General features: G+C 43.1%; 1 protein-coding gene across 1 annotated transcript in view; it reads left to right on the top strand.

The window, feature by feature from the left end:
• Window positions 1-14,493, top strand: part of DDB1 (damage specific DNA binding protein 1) — a 33,609-nt gene that overhangs the window by 4,441 nt on the left and 14,675 nt on the right. The window contains exons 5-13 of the mRNA XM_019036283.3: window positions 1,862-1,976; window positions 3,052-3,149; window positions 4,618-4,776; window positions 5,661-5,744; window positions 6,343-6,459; window positions 7,058-7,160; window positions 12,147-12,222; window positions 12,321-12,429; window positions 14,233-14,411. Coding sequence (XP_018891828.3) covers window positions 1,862-1,976; window positions 3,052-3,149; window positions 4,618-4,776; window positions 5,661-5,744; window positions 6,343-6,459; window positions 7,058-7,160; window positions 12,147-12,222; window positions 12,321-12,429; window positions 14,233-14,411 — 1,040 coding nt within the window. The remainder of the gene's footprint in view (window positions 1-1,861; window positions 1,977-3,051; window positions 3,150-4,617; window positions 4,777-5,660; window positions 5,745-6,342; window positions 6,460-7,057; window positions 7,161-12,146; window positions 12,223-12,320; window positions 12,430-14,232; window positions 14,412-14,493) is intronic.

The following is a 14,493-nucleotide window of genomic DNA, read 5'->3' as shown; positions in this document are numbered from 1 at the left end:
AGTAGCTGGAATTACAGGTGCGCGCCACCACGCCCAGCTAATTTTTGTATTTTTAGTAGAGACGCGGTTTCACCATGTTGGCCAGAATAGTCTCAAACTCATGACCTCGTGATCCGCCTGCCTCGGCCTCCCAAAGTGCTGAGATTTCAGACGTGAGCCACCGTGCTCAGCAACTTGCTGGCTCTTAACTTCTATTTTAGTCTGCCTAAAACTGTAGCAGAGCTGATCCTGGGCAGCTGTTCTCTGGTCCAGATCTGTTAAGCGGGGGTGGGGTGGTAGAGCACCAGACTAACATGCCAGTATCTTGGTAAAATCTCAGCCCTTTAACAAAGGGCCATGCAGCGTAAGATCATTTCATTTGCATGTGGCTGAATAAGTGATGGAAGGAAATGATAGTCCAGTTCCACATAGAGTGTGTTGGCACATAAACAGTTTGATAGCCTTGTTATATATTGGAGGTGCTGATATATTTTTGTATATTTCTTAGTGTTACTGTAGTTCTGAAGCTGTTGGAATAAGACCCAATTGAATAAGGTTGAAACCAGGAGATTTTGTTTGATCTTACTAAGTATGAGTTAAAATAAAAACTTAGAATTTCTCTATGTTCTTTAGTTTTGTAATATTAGGTCATTAAAACTTTGATGTTGTTGATTATTCAAGGCTGGTTGTTTTAAGCTTCAGGGCTGCCAGTTGTGATCAGTTTCTGCATGTGTGTCTCAGAGGCCCAAATCCACACTTGAACTTTTTGCGAAGTTGTGTCATAACCCTACTCATTGATGGGAAAATGTTTTCATCAGCCAAAAATTACTATCTTCTGTTTTATGCCAAAAATTCAATTTGACAAATATTTAGGTACTTAATGCTATGTGAAAGGTATTCATGCTTCAGGAGCTGTAACAGTGACTAAGATGTGATCCCTGCCCTGAAACACATTGCTGAATTCCTTCCATAACTTCTTTGTTGAAGCTATCTTCCACTGGCTGAGTGTAGCTTTCTTCCGGTCCCTGCTTTTTAGCATCTTAAAGGTGACCTTGGCAGTCTCAGGACTGACATGAGTCATAATGCAGAAAAAGGAGGGGAAGATGATGTTGACAATGGCAGGACTGAAAGTTTTGACAACTTTAGCGGAGCAATCAATTGTGTTCTCTCTACCATTATTCCATCAGAATGCTTTTAAGAATTGTATCAATTTAAAAAAAATCTCACAGGTGTAGCTTATCAGTGTGTGTTTCACTTAGCTATTTTGTAAGTTTCTTGAGGCTAAGGAACACAGACAGGCACACACACCGTATCTCTTTTTTTTATTTTCTGAGATGGAGTCTTGCTCGGTCGCCCAGGCTGGAGCTCAACCTTCGCCTCCTGGGTTCAAGTGATTCTCCTGCCTCAGCCTCCCGAGTAGCTGGGACTGTAGGCATGCGCCACCATGCCGGCTAATTTTTGTATTTTTAGCAGGGATGGGGTTTTGTCGTGTTGGCTAGGCTGGTCTTGAATTCCTGACCTCAGGTGATCTGCCCACCTCAGCCTTCCAAAGTTCTGGGATTACAGGCATGAGCCACTGTGCCTGGCACACAGTATCTCTTATAGTACCTAGTGCAGTGTGACAAGTTCATTTTTCTAATACTTTAAACCTTTCTTGGTTGGTTGAATTGTTAAGAATGGTAGATCTCAGATGCTGCAGTCTACCTAGGAATTCATCCCAGGCTCAGCTGGTGATTGTCAGTATACTGATGGATAAGGGTGGGAGGGCTGACATGACAGGACTGTCAGATGCTGGGTAGTGGTGGCTTGTCCCTTACAGCACCTCTGTCTAGCCCAAGGCTCACCCTTCCTAAAGGCTAACCATTTTACCTTTCCCCTCCAGGACCCTCAGGGGCGGCACGTAAAAACCTATGAGGTGTCTCTCCGAGAAAAGGAATTCAATAAGGGCCCTTGGAAACAGGAAAATGTCGAAGCTGAAGCTTCCATGGTGATCGCAGGTTGGTTGGGGGTTTAGGAAATGTGCCTCCACCTGGGTCTAGGCTAGTTCCCTGTTCTTGTTCGCTCCCTCACCTTCTCTGCCCTTCGTTTTGGCGCTCAGTATTATTGAAGGTGTGCATTGTTTACCACTCCTTTATGTTTTCTTTCTCTAAATTGTGCTTTGTTTTTTTCTGTCTTTGAGATTTTCTGTTTTTCACTTCTCCCCCCAAAAGTATAACTTGTCTTTTACTTGGGTGGAGGGATTGACTATAAAACATTGAGATTGATTTGCACAGTGGCATATGGAAATGAGTCTCATTATTTTATTGCTGGGCATAACATTTAAAACTGAAAGGAAGCCAGGATCTATAGTCCCAGCTACTCAAGAGGCTGAGGTGGGAGGTTCACTTGAGCCTAGGAGTTTGAGTTCAGCCTGGGCAGCATAATGAGACCCCATCTCTTTAAAAAAAAAAACAACAACAAAAAACTGAAAGGGAGCAGTAGAGCTTATCTGATTTCTTTACCTCATAGATGAAGAAACAGGGCCAGAGGGACCTGCCCATGCCTGTCCATGATTGACAAAGTCTGGGCTAGAATCCAGGCCTCTTCACTCCTTGTCCTAAAGACGTCTGCCCCTACATTATGTTTGTCTCACTCAGTAGGGAAGTTTTAAAACTCTTAAGAGAAAATTGGCTCTTCTCAGTGGTAGCCCTGATAATGGGGGGAAGTTAAGCTAAGGAACAAGAGTGGAAACCAGGAAAAAAAAGTAAAAGCTTTTACTTGGAAAGGATTAGAAGTTGAGAAGAAAAATGGGGGAGAATGCATGGGGAAGAACACGGAGAAGACTCCCCACCCATAGGAATAGTCGAACACCAGAAGAGTGGCAGTAAAAATACTACCAGGATTAGATAATGGCCAGTTAACAAATTCTAAGAGTCTCGTAAAGGCTATCATGTTCCCTGGGCTTTGATGTCGTTTTTAAAATAATGATGATCTTAAAGTTTGCCTTGGGGCTAACTAGACCTGTACTCTTGCCAGTCCTGGTTTGGCAGACCCAGAGTGCTGAGCATTCTAATTTTGCTGTCTTTCCTGCAGTCCCAGAGCCCTTTGGGGGGGCCATCATCATTGGACAGGAGTCAATCACCTATCACAATGGTGACAAATACCTGGCTATTGCCCCTCCTATCATCAAGGTGAGCGCAGTCCTACCTTTTTTTCCTTTCATCTTTTCTTTCCTTGTCCTCACCTTGCTCCTCCCTTTCTCTCATTTGTCAAAAGGAGATTCACAGATGCCTGTTAGACAATTTACTATGCATATAAGATATTGCATTGGCCATTGGGAATACAGAGAGAGATTAGCCTGGATTTGCATACAGAGAACTTGCTTGCTAACTTAGATAAATGATAATCAAAATAGGCTTCCCCTTTTCATTGACTGGGGCAACTTTTTTTGTCAAAGAGACAGGGTCTTACTCTGTCGCTCAGGCTGGAGAGCTAGAATGCAGTGGCATGATCGTAGCTCACTATAGCCTTGAACTCCTGGGCTCAAGTGATCCTCCTGTCTCAGCCTCCCGAGTAGCTAGGATTACAGGCATGAACTACCACATGGGGCAACTTTAAGAGGGGACATTTTGGCTTTTTTTTTTTTTTGAGACGGAGTTTTGCTCCTGTTGCCCAGGCTGGAGTGCAGTGGCACGATCTCAGCTCACTGCAACCACCGCCTCCCAGGTCCAAGCGATTCTCCTGCCTCAGCCTCCTTAGTAGCTGGGATTACAGGCATGTGCCATCACACCCGGCTAATTTTGTATTTTTAGTAGAGATGGGGTTTCTCCATGTTGGTCAGGCTGGTCTCGAACTCCCGACCTCAGGTGATCCATCCGCTTCAGCCTCCCAAAGTGCCGGGATTACAGGCATGAGCCACTGTGCCCGGCCGTAATTTTGGCAATTTCTATTGCATGTAATGTTTTCAGGGCTCAAGTCATATAAAGTAATATATTGATAAATTATAAAGGCTAAAAAAGTCAAAAATGTCAAGGACTTAGAATATCAAGTTGTAAAAATTAAGCCTTAAAAGTTTCATTTTACTTTCTTTTTGAGAAAAAAGAACAAAATCTAGCTGGCTACAGTGGCAAGTGCCTGTAGTCCTAGCCACTTGGGAGGATGGCTTGAGTCCAGGAGTTTAAGGCTACAGTGCACTGTGATCATGCCTGTGAATAGCCACTGTACTTTAGCCTGGGTGACATAGAAAGACCCTGTCTTTAAAAAAAAGAACAAAATCTGTGGTAGCATTGCCGCAGTGGTAGGGGGTAATTAGTGGTATTAAGAATAAATAACAACATTTGTAGTAGCATGCATAGTTCAGTAAATTTTGGCAGCAGCTTCCTATTCTGTGTATTTCTATTTTCCTGCAGAATGACGACATATCAGTAAACATATAAGATATATTGATGGAGCTCCTCAGAAAATTATCTTCAAAATAAAAAAGCTCCCCATTTTCTATTAATGGGCAATAGGATCTATCCTCATTTTCATGTAATGTTATCTGAGCGATTTGTCTGCTGGTAAAATGGCTGGGTTTGGTAAAGGGAGTGGTCCGGTAGGGTTTGTTTTCTGGTGTAGAAGATGCTGAATCTCTAATGACTGTTTCCTTCCAATTGGCAGCAAAGCACGATTGTGTGCCACAATCGAGTGGACCCTAATGGCTCAAGATACCTGCTGGGAGACATGGAAGGCCGGCTCTTCATGCTGCTTTTGGAGAAGGAGGAACAGATGGATGGCACCGTCACTCTCAAGGATCTCCGTGTAGAACTCCTTGGAGAGGTAGAACTTGTTCTCCCTGTTCCTCTACAATGTTCTTTTAGGTTCCTAAAGACACCAAATGTGTGGTCCCACACCTCAACTCTGGGAATTATGTTACTTAACACCTAACAACAAACTGTTGTTCCTGCTGTGGAAGTTGACTATTGAATGAGTTAGGTATTGGAGCATCTCACAGGATCCTGTGATAATCTACCCAAGCAGCCTGTGAGAAAAGGAAAAGAAAGGGAAACAGAAAAGGATATAATCTGGAATTAAAGATCAATCTAGCTGGTTTCAGTGGCTCACACCTGTGATCCCAGCACTTTGGGAGACCGAGTCAGGCAGATTGTGTGAGCCCCAGGAGTTCGAGATTAGCCTGGGCAATATGGCAAAACCCCATCTCTACAAAAAGTACAAAAATTAGGTGGGTATGGTGGTGTGTGCCTGTAGTCCCAGCTACTTGGGAGGCTGAGGTGGGAGGATCACCTTAGCCCGGGGAGGTCGAGATTGCAGTCAGTGAGCCATGGTGGTACCACTGCACTCCAGCCTGGGTGACAGTGAGACCCTGTTTCAAAAAAAGAAAAAAAAAAGATTATTGCTGATTTCAGTTCTGGGAGGAGGCTCCCAAAAAGTTTAATATTAATACTTAGGCAGTATCTTTTGGAGCAGGAATATGCAAGACAAATTATAGATTTTTCTGAGTGTAGGGATGCAATAGATGAAGAATCAAAAACTTCAGAGATTTAGAAACATTTGCTTAGTGTGACCTGGGAATTTGAAACAGAACTGTTCTGAATTATGGCTGCAGTTGGGAGTTTTCTCAGCAGATGTCTGAGATGTGGGTAGTATCTGGATCCTATGTAGGGTCCATTCTCATTTCTTTCACGTTGCTGACTTTCTTCCAGACCTCTATTGCTGAGTGCTTGACATACCTTGATAATGGTGTTGTGTTTGTCGGGTCTCGCCTGGGTGACTCCCAGCTTGTGAAGGTGAGAAGACACTTGTTTCTGGTTTCTTTTTCGCTGTACTCACTGTTTCTTCATCAAATTTCTCCTATGTTTGGCGCCTCTCAGAATCTCTCCATTTTATCCACATCCCTACTATCCAGCTTTCTACTTGGTTAATTTAACATCCTACCCCTGACTAGCTCTTTGCTTTTGTGGTTCATTCAGCAAATTTGCCAGGCAAGGTGCTAGGTGCTGTGGATACATTGATGAACAAGACCCAGCTCCTACATTCAAATAGGTCATAGTTTAATGTAATGGACTTCTTCTAGAATATGAAAACTTCGGACCTTCTCTGCAGAAAAATGCGTGCAAACATTTTACATTAATTTTCAAACATTCACTGCTTCTCTGAAATCCATCCGTGGACTCTAGGTCAGCAATCCTTGGCTGATTAATGGGTCACCTGTGGGACAACCATATTCTTTCGTCAATAGTCCCCTTCTGGAATCATCCCTTGGAACATGAGAATGGCAGATCTAGAAACTAGTTATTGAGAGTTTCTTTTGGACAATAACCATCTCTTTTGGGTGGGTCTGTTAGGGTGTTCTAGGACTAACATAACATTGTTCTTTCTTCTTAGCTCAACGTTGACAGTAATGAACAAGGCTCCTATGTAGTGGCTATGGAAACCTTTACCAACTTAGGACCCATTGTTGATATGTGCGTGGTGGACCTGGAGAGGCAGGGGCAGGGGCAGGTAAGGGCCATTCCGAAAGTGGATAGTTGGTATATGCCCACTCAAACTGTGTCCTCCTAGCTATGCTTATCTAGAATGGGGAGGGTGCACTGAAAATACTTTTAAGAGCCCCCTCATGAATCCCAGTGATATAAGGATAACTACTGTTTATTGAGTGCCTATCTTGGTCTGCCAGGCACTTTATTTACATTATCTCTAATTACACAAGTACCCTAGATAGGGATATTTGGCCATCTCAGAAGTGAGGAAAATTAGGGCTGAGAAAGATTAAGTAACTTTTTCCAAAGTCACCTAACTTAATAAGTGGCAGGTGTATCTAGCAGATCCTGTGCTCATTCTAGTAAACTAGGTCCCAGCGATCTAAGCAAGCTTGCTAGGAGCAGTGGTAGAAGCTTTTTGCTTCCTGGACTAGGATGTCCTGTCTGCTCTGTAAATTTGAAAGACTTTGGAAATCAACCTCTGCCAAGTCTGCATCCTCAAACCTAGCCCCACAATAAAGATTCTTGGATTTAGGTATACTGTGTTTACTTTCTGGGCATCAGTATGACTGGCCCAGTATCTTGAGGGGGTTCTTTAGAAATGTTTTCTCTGCTTGCAGCTGGTCACTTGCTCTGGGGCTTTCAAGGAAGGTTCTTTGCGGATCATCCGGAATGGAATTGGAATCCACGAGCATGCCAGCATTGACTTACCAGGCATCAAAGGTAGCTTTTTTGGTGGACATAGGATGCAGATCTTACATGAGGGACTTTGGCCTTGTTACATGTTGTGAAGGCGTTTTGGTGGGAGCCAGAGGAAAGCAGATCAAGTGAAGAGTGAAAGTCGTAACAACAGATCAGAAGCTTAAACATATCTGAAAGTATAAAAGTAAACTTTAGAAAAAAAAAAAGAAAATACTACTGATCAAAATTGGTAGTGGAATAGAGGACTAGGGGATTAAAAGATTATAAATTAAAATTAATGTTGTTTGTATGAGGCAACTGATAGAATTCATAAAGGAGAGACTGAGGATATTTTATGAAGATATAAGTATAAATGTGGTTTCTAGATAAAAAATATAAATCTTCCTAAATTCCAGGAGAATTTTAATAAAAAAAAGATCAGAGGCCAGGCGAGGTGGCATGGCTCATGCCTGTCATTACAGCACTTTGGGAGGCCAAGGTGGAAGGATTGCTTAAGCCCAGGAGTTTGAGACCAGCCTCGGCAATGTAGACCTCATCTCTATAAAAAAAATTAAAAATTAGCCAGGGGTGATGGTGCATGCCTGTGGTTGCAGTTACTTGGTTCTAGCCTAGGTGGAAGATCACTTGAGCCCAGGAGGTTGAGGCTGTAGAGAGCCATGATTGTGCCACTGCACTCTAGTTTGGGCGACAATGAGACCTTGTCTCACCAAAAAAAAAAAAAAAAAAGAGAGGCTACACAGTGAAAGACATTTAGAATGTATAAGCGTAACCTAAAACAGTATGACAGAATTGATATGGAACATAGCTGTCATGTCAGTAAATGTAAATGTCTTGTTTGAGGACAGCATAATCAGATTAAATCATAAAACAAAACCACCTTAAAGTTGTATATAGGAGGCACATCTTTAAAAGAGTAATTCTGAAGGTAGGTGCAGTGGCGTGTGCCTGTAGTCCCAGCCACTTGGGAGGCTGAGGCAGGAGGATTGCTTGAGTCCAGGAGTTTGAGACCAGCCTGGGCAACATAGCAGGATCCCATCTCAATTTAAAAAAAGGAGTAATTCAGAATATGAAAAAAAAAGTATGGGAAAAGGTGAATAAAGAAATAGAAGTATGGCCAGGCATGTTGCCTGACACCTGTAATCCCAGCACTTTGGGAGGCCGAGGCGGGCGGATCACTTGATTTCAGGAGTTTGAGACCAGCCTGGCCAACATGGTGAAACCCTGTCTCTACTAAAAATACAAAAAATTAGCCAGGCATGGTGTGGGTGCCTGTAATCCCAGCTACTCGGGAGGCTGAGACGGGAGAGGCACTTGAACCTGGGAGGCGGAGGTTGCAGTGAGCTGAGACTGCGCCACTGCACTACAGCCTGGGCCACATAGTGAGACTCCATCTCAAAAAGAAAAACAAAAAAGAAATAGAAGTATATGAAATTGCAAAGGAAGAGATCATGTAACTACAAACCCAAGATAATCAACTAAAAAACTACTATAGACAATACAAATTCACTAAGATAGCAGGATGTAAAAGTAATGTACTGAAATTAATAGCTTTCATGTAAACACAGTCAATTAGAAAGCATAGTAGAGGAAAGGGGGCAATTTACCATAACAAGAAAATGATAAAGTACCAAGGAGTACATTTAACAAAATTGTGCAAAACCTATACAAGGAAAACTTAAAGATACTCCTGAAGGAGGAAAAGAACAAGTTGATCAAATGAAAAAGACACACCAAGTACTGCAAGTCAGTATTATAAAGCTGTTCTCTCTTTATATTTAATGTACCTGAATATGTATACAATTTTTCCTTGACTTAGACGAGTCCAAACGGAAAAAGGAAGAAGCAGGCATAACCAGGAAAACTTTAAAAAGAGCAATGAGAGGCCGGGCGCAATGCCTCATGCCTGTAATCCCAGCACTTCGGGAGGCCGAGGCGGGCAGATCACAAGGTCAGGAGATCGAGATCATCCTGGCCAGCATGGTGAAACCCCATCTCTACTAAAATACAAAAAATTAGCCGGGGGTGGTGGCGCGTGCCTGTAGTCCCAGCTACTCGGGAGGCTGAGGCAGGGGAATCACTTGAACCCAGGAGGCGGAGGTTGCAGTGAGCCGAGATTGTGCCGCTGCACTCCAGCCTGGCGTCACAGCAAGACTCCATCTCAAAAAAAAAAAAAAGAAAAAAAAAGAAAAGGGTAGTGAGACATGTTATCCCTACCAGATACTGAAGCATACTGTTAAGCCTCTATAATTAGAAGTGTAGTATTGCTGATGAATAGGCAGAGTCTAATGGGCAGATTCAGAAGTCCAGAAATGACATAATTACATGTGGAAATTCAGTGTATGATAGTGGTGGCTTCTCAGTTCAGTGAGTAAAGTTGGGACTTTTTAAATTTTTATTTGTATTCATTTTTTGAGATAGGGTCTCACTCTGTCACCCAGGCTGGGGTACAGTGGCATGATCACGGCTTACCATAGCCTCAATCTCCTGGGCTCAAGAGATCATCCCTATGTCAGCCTCCCAGTAGCTGGGACTCCAACCATGCGCCACAACGCCTGGCTAATTTTGTTTGTGTTTGGTAGAGACAGGGTCTCCCTATGTTGCCCAGGCTGGTCTCAAACTCCTAGGCTCAAGCGGTCCTCCTGCCTTGGCCTTCTAAAGTGCTGTAATCACAGGCATGAGCCACTGAGCCTAGCCTAAAGTTGGGACCTAATAAATGGTGTTTTTGGGATAACTGATAGTCATTTGGGAAAAGACAAGTTTGGGTTCATACTGCCTGCCAAAGGTACACTTGGCTAGAATCTAAATGGATGAAAAACTTAATGTAAAAAAATGAAGCCATAACTATGACTCAAAGTACAGAAGCCAAAAAGAAAGATTGATAAATTCCAACTATATAAAAATAAAACACTTCATAGCAAAAGCAAAACAAAACACTATTAGGTAAGTCAGAAGAAATGACAAACCAGATAAAAATATTCTGTAGTTCATCTTATAGACAAAAGGCCCAGTCTTCCTAATTTATAACACATTTATAGAAAGATCACTGAATTTTCTGTCCCCAGACTAGCAAAGGACGTGAATGGACAGGCAACAGTCCTGAGAAATGCACATTAACACCAAACAGCGGTACTCTACTAGTTGACCAAAATCCAGAAGTTTGACCACACATTATGTTGGTCGGGCTGTGAGAAAATAAACATGCTTGTGCATCCTCTATAGAAGGGAATTGGGCAATATCAAAGACAGCAGTTAGCAATTTACTTAGTAGTCCCAGTTCTGAGCTTCTACCTGACCTTTATATGTATAAAGTGACATAAAAATACAAGCTTATTTCTTGTGGCATTGTATGTTATAGCAAAATACTGAATAAATGTAATGAGAAGGGATTTGTTAATCTGCATAATTTAATAATAATGTATAGATAAATGATTTACACAATTAAATACTGTGTTCTGATAAGGGCTTCTAGCATATATTGTTCAATGAAAGAACAAGGTGCCAAATAGTGCATGATAGACTATTTTATATTTGTATTTGTTTGTAATACTCTATTTCCTTAAATTAAAAAAAATTAAGCTTAGTGTTGCATAGTGGGCCTGTAGTCCTTACTGTTCAGGAGGCTGAGGTGGGAGGATCATTTGAGCCCAGGAGATCGAGGCCAGACTGGAGCAACATAGCAAGATCCTCCCACACCCCATCTCTTTACCAGAAGGCTAAACAAGATGCCTTTATTGATTACTTGTTTGGGGGATGGGTTGGAGGGAGGTATGGGAATGAGACTTTTCTGTGTACTTTTAAAAAATAAATTTAGGCTGGGTACAGTGGCTCACACCTGTAATCCCAGTACTTTGGGAGACCGAGTGGGCAGATCATGAGGTCAGGAGATCGAGACCATCCTGGCTAACACGGTGAAATCCTGTCTCTACTAAAAATAGAAAAAATTAGCCAGGCGTGGTGACACGCACCTGTAGTCCCAGCTACTCAGGAGGCTGAGGCAGGAGAATCGCTTGAACCCGGGAGGCGGAGGTTGTAATGAGCCGAGATCGTGCCACTGCGCCCCAGTCTGGGTGACAGAGCAAGACTCCGTCTCAAATAAATAAGTAAATAAATAAATAAATAAATTTAGACTTTGGGTCATGGAAATGTATATCCAATCCCAAATTTAAAATAGGCTCAAAACAGCTTTAAAATTATCTAACTTTTGGCCCGGCGTGGTGGCTCACGCCTGTAATCCCAGCACTTTGGGAGGCCAAGGTGGGCGGATCATGAGGTCAGGAGATCGAGACCGTCCTGGCTAACATGGTGAAACCCTGTCTCTACTAAAAATACAAAAAATTAGCCAGGTGTGGTGGCGGGCACCTGCCTTCCCAGCTACTCGGGAGGCTGAGGCAGGAGAATGGCGTGAACCCGGGAGGCGGAGCTTGCAGTGAGCTGAGATCGGGCCACTGCACTCCAGCCTGGTGACAGAGTGAGACTCCGTCTCAAAAAAACAAACAAACAAACAAAACAAAACTAACTTTTTAGAGCCTTAAAACCAAGAAGGAGCAGAGAGGGGGTTCCAGCTCAGGACTCCAAGTTCCAGCCCTTCCAGTGGTGTCAGGCTGCCATGTTTCTATATATATATATGTATCCTTTTTTTTTTTTTTTTTTTTTTTGAGACAGGTTCTTGCTGTGTCACCCAGGCTGGAGTGCAATGACATGATCATAGCTGCAGCCTCTTTCTCCTAATCTTAAGCAATCCCCCCACCTCAGCCTCCCATGTAGCTGGGACTATAGTTTTGTGCCACCACACCTAGCAAGTTCTTTTGTATTTTTAGCAGGGACAAGGTCTCTCCATTTTGCCCAGGCTGGTCTAGAACTCCCAGTCCCAAGCAGTCCTCCTGCCTCTGCCTTCCCAAGTGTTGAGATTACAGGCATGAGCCACTGCCCCTGGCCTGCCGTGTCCGTAGATATGCATGCTAAGTGTTGGTCTGTCCTATGCATCTGAATCCTTGGTCCTTGTTCCAGGATTATGGCCACTGCGGTCTGACCCTAATCGTGAGACTGATGACACTTTGGTGCTCTCTTTTGTGGGCCAGACAAGGTAAGGATGGGTCTAGTGCCAGCTGTAGGTGCTGGTGAGAAGGTTGTGAGGTGGGGAAGCTGGTCCCAGGCTGACCCAGGCCCTCCATTCTGCTGCAGAGTTCTCATGTTAAATGGAGAGGAGGTAGAAGAAACCGAACTGATGGGTTTCGTGGATGATCAGCAGACTTTCTTCTGTGGCAACGTGGCTCATCAGCAGCTTATCCAGGTGATAACTGAGAAAGGGGCAGGTGTTACCATGTACTTGAATTGACCTAGATGCAGTACAGAGCACCACTGGATTTTAAAACAACCAATTTTTATGGCTCCAAAAATAATGTAAAAATTCTAGGGGAAAAAATTATAGATAATCCACTACTCAGAGATCACAACTCTTAACCTTAGAGTTGCTCCTTTTAGCTTTATTTTTCTTCTGCAAATGTCTGTGTATTTATTTACATTTTCTTTTATAGACTCGGATCATTATATATATAAACATAAAAATATAGTTTCGGATCCTATTTTAGCACTAATTGTATCTTCCGAGACACTGAAATTTTTTCCCTTTGTTAAAATAGTGATACATCCTTATTTATAAAATTAGAAAATACCAAAATGCACAAAAAAAGAAAAAAATCATGATGCTACCATCCAATATGACTCTTGGCAGCCCTTTCCACATATTAATTATAACCGAAGCTTACCCTATTCTGATCCTTACTTTCAATCTATCTGCAATACGGGGGCAGATAGCCGCCTGGCATTTTTGTTATCCACGAGAGCCTCATTTCTGACACCCTTCCACCCCTCAGCAATTTTTTGAAGTTTGGAGTGACCCTGACATCCTTCAGCTTTTAGCACTCTCTCCTTACCTTCTGAGCTGTTCTTCACTCTGTGGCCAGAGTCCGTCTTGCCTTTGGTGGGTAGGGCACTGGAGTGCCTAAGGATTAATGAACTGTCTCTGTCTTTTTATCCACCTGGTTTTCCTTTTAGCCACCTGGCAGTGGTAGATTGGTAAAACCGGAGGGAAAGTTCTGTCAGTTTGCAGACCAAGTGTGGGACGTGCCCAGATACTGAGTCATTGCTTTGTCAGTGTTAGATCTAACTATTGGCCTGAAGACTGGCACCAGCTCACCTATTTATTATTAAAGAGCTTTCATCCTTATATATAAACTCAATTGTGCTAGGTAAGATAAATGAATAGATAACAGTGTCACCAACCTACTTCCTGTTTTATTTCAGTGATAAATTTATACAATATATTTCTATACAATTTTGTAATCTTTAGTAAGGAACTTTAAATAATTTAAATGGCTCATACACAGTAAAGAACTTAAGATATTTTAGAGGTCTGATTTGGGGGTTGAGAAAAACCTGCTAAGACTGGTGGTCACAGTCAGCATAGTGGCTCACGCCTGTAATCCCAGCACTTTGGGAGGCCGAGGCAGGTGGATCATGAGGTCAGGAGTTCAAGATCAGCCTGGCCAACATGGTGAAACCCCGTCTCTACTCAAAATACAAAAGTTAGCCAGGCATGGTGGCATGCGCCTGTAATTGCAGCTACTTGGGAGGCTGAGGCAGGAGAATGGCTTGAACCTGGGAGGCGGAGGTTGTGGTGAGCTGAGATTGCACCACTGCACTCCAGCCGGGGCAACAGAGAGAGACTCTGTCTCAAAAAAAAAAAAAAAAAAAAAAGCCAAAAAACTGGCGGTCACAGGGTCTTACTCTATTCATATCTTCCCACAGGATGCAGTTTGTATTACCCAAGTAAGTCTCAGTTAGAATGAAATAGGCCTTTTCCCCACCAGCTGTAGGTTTGTAAGCTGTAAGCTACTTTTAAGCTGGCCTCCTTCAGGCATTCATGCAAAAATGACATCTATTGTAATCATTAGCAGGACTTTGGGGAATAAGAAATAGAAGCCTCATGTAGCTTATTCATAGGGCTCTATTAGGGCTGCGTTTACCACCTTTCCACTCCTGTGTGGACCCTGGCAGGTGCTTGGAGACATTTGTTCATCTGCTGTTTATCTAGATCACTTCAGCATCGGTGAGGTTGGTCTCTCAAGAACCCAAAGCTCTGGTCAGTGAATGGAAGGAGCCTCAGGCCAAGAACATCAGTGTGGCCTCCTGCAATAGCAGCCAGGTGGTGGTGGCTGTGGGCAGGGCCCTCTACTATCTGCAGATCCATCCTCAGGAGCTCCGGCAGATCAGGTGTGTGTGTTTTTCTGTCTGCTCGCTTTCCTCCTCTTTTCTCTAGGACTTCTTTGATCCTTGGATTCCTTCCTCTGCTGTA

The sequence above is a fragment of the Gorilla gorilla genome, chromosome 9 (genome assembly GCF_029281585.2).
Source record: "Gorilla gorilla gorilla isolate KB3781 chromosome 9, NHGRI_mGorGor1-v2.1_pri, whole genome shotgun sequence".
Classification (NCBI taxonomy): Eukaryota; Metazoa; Chordata; class Mammalia; order Primates; family Hominidae; genus Gorilla; species Gorilla gorilla.
The sequence above is the reverse complement of the archived record's forward strand: the minus strand, read 5'-3'. Positions and strand labels throughout refer to the sequence as shown.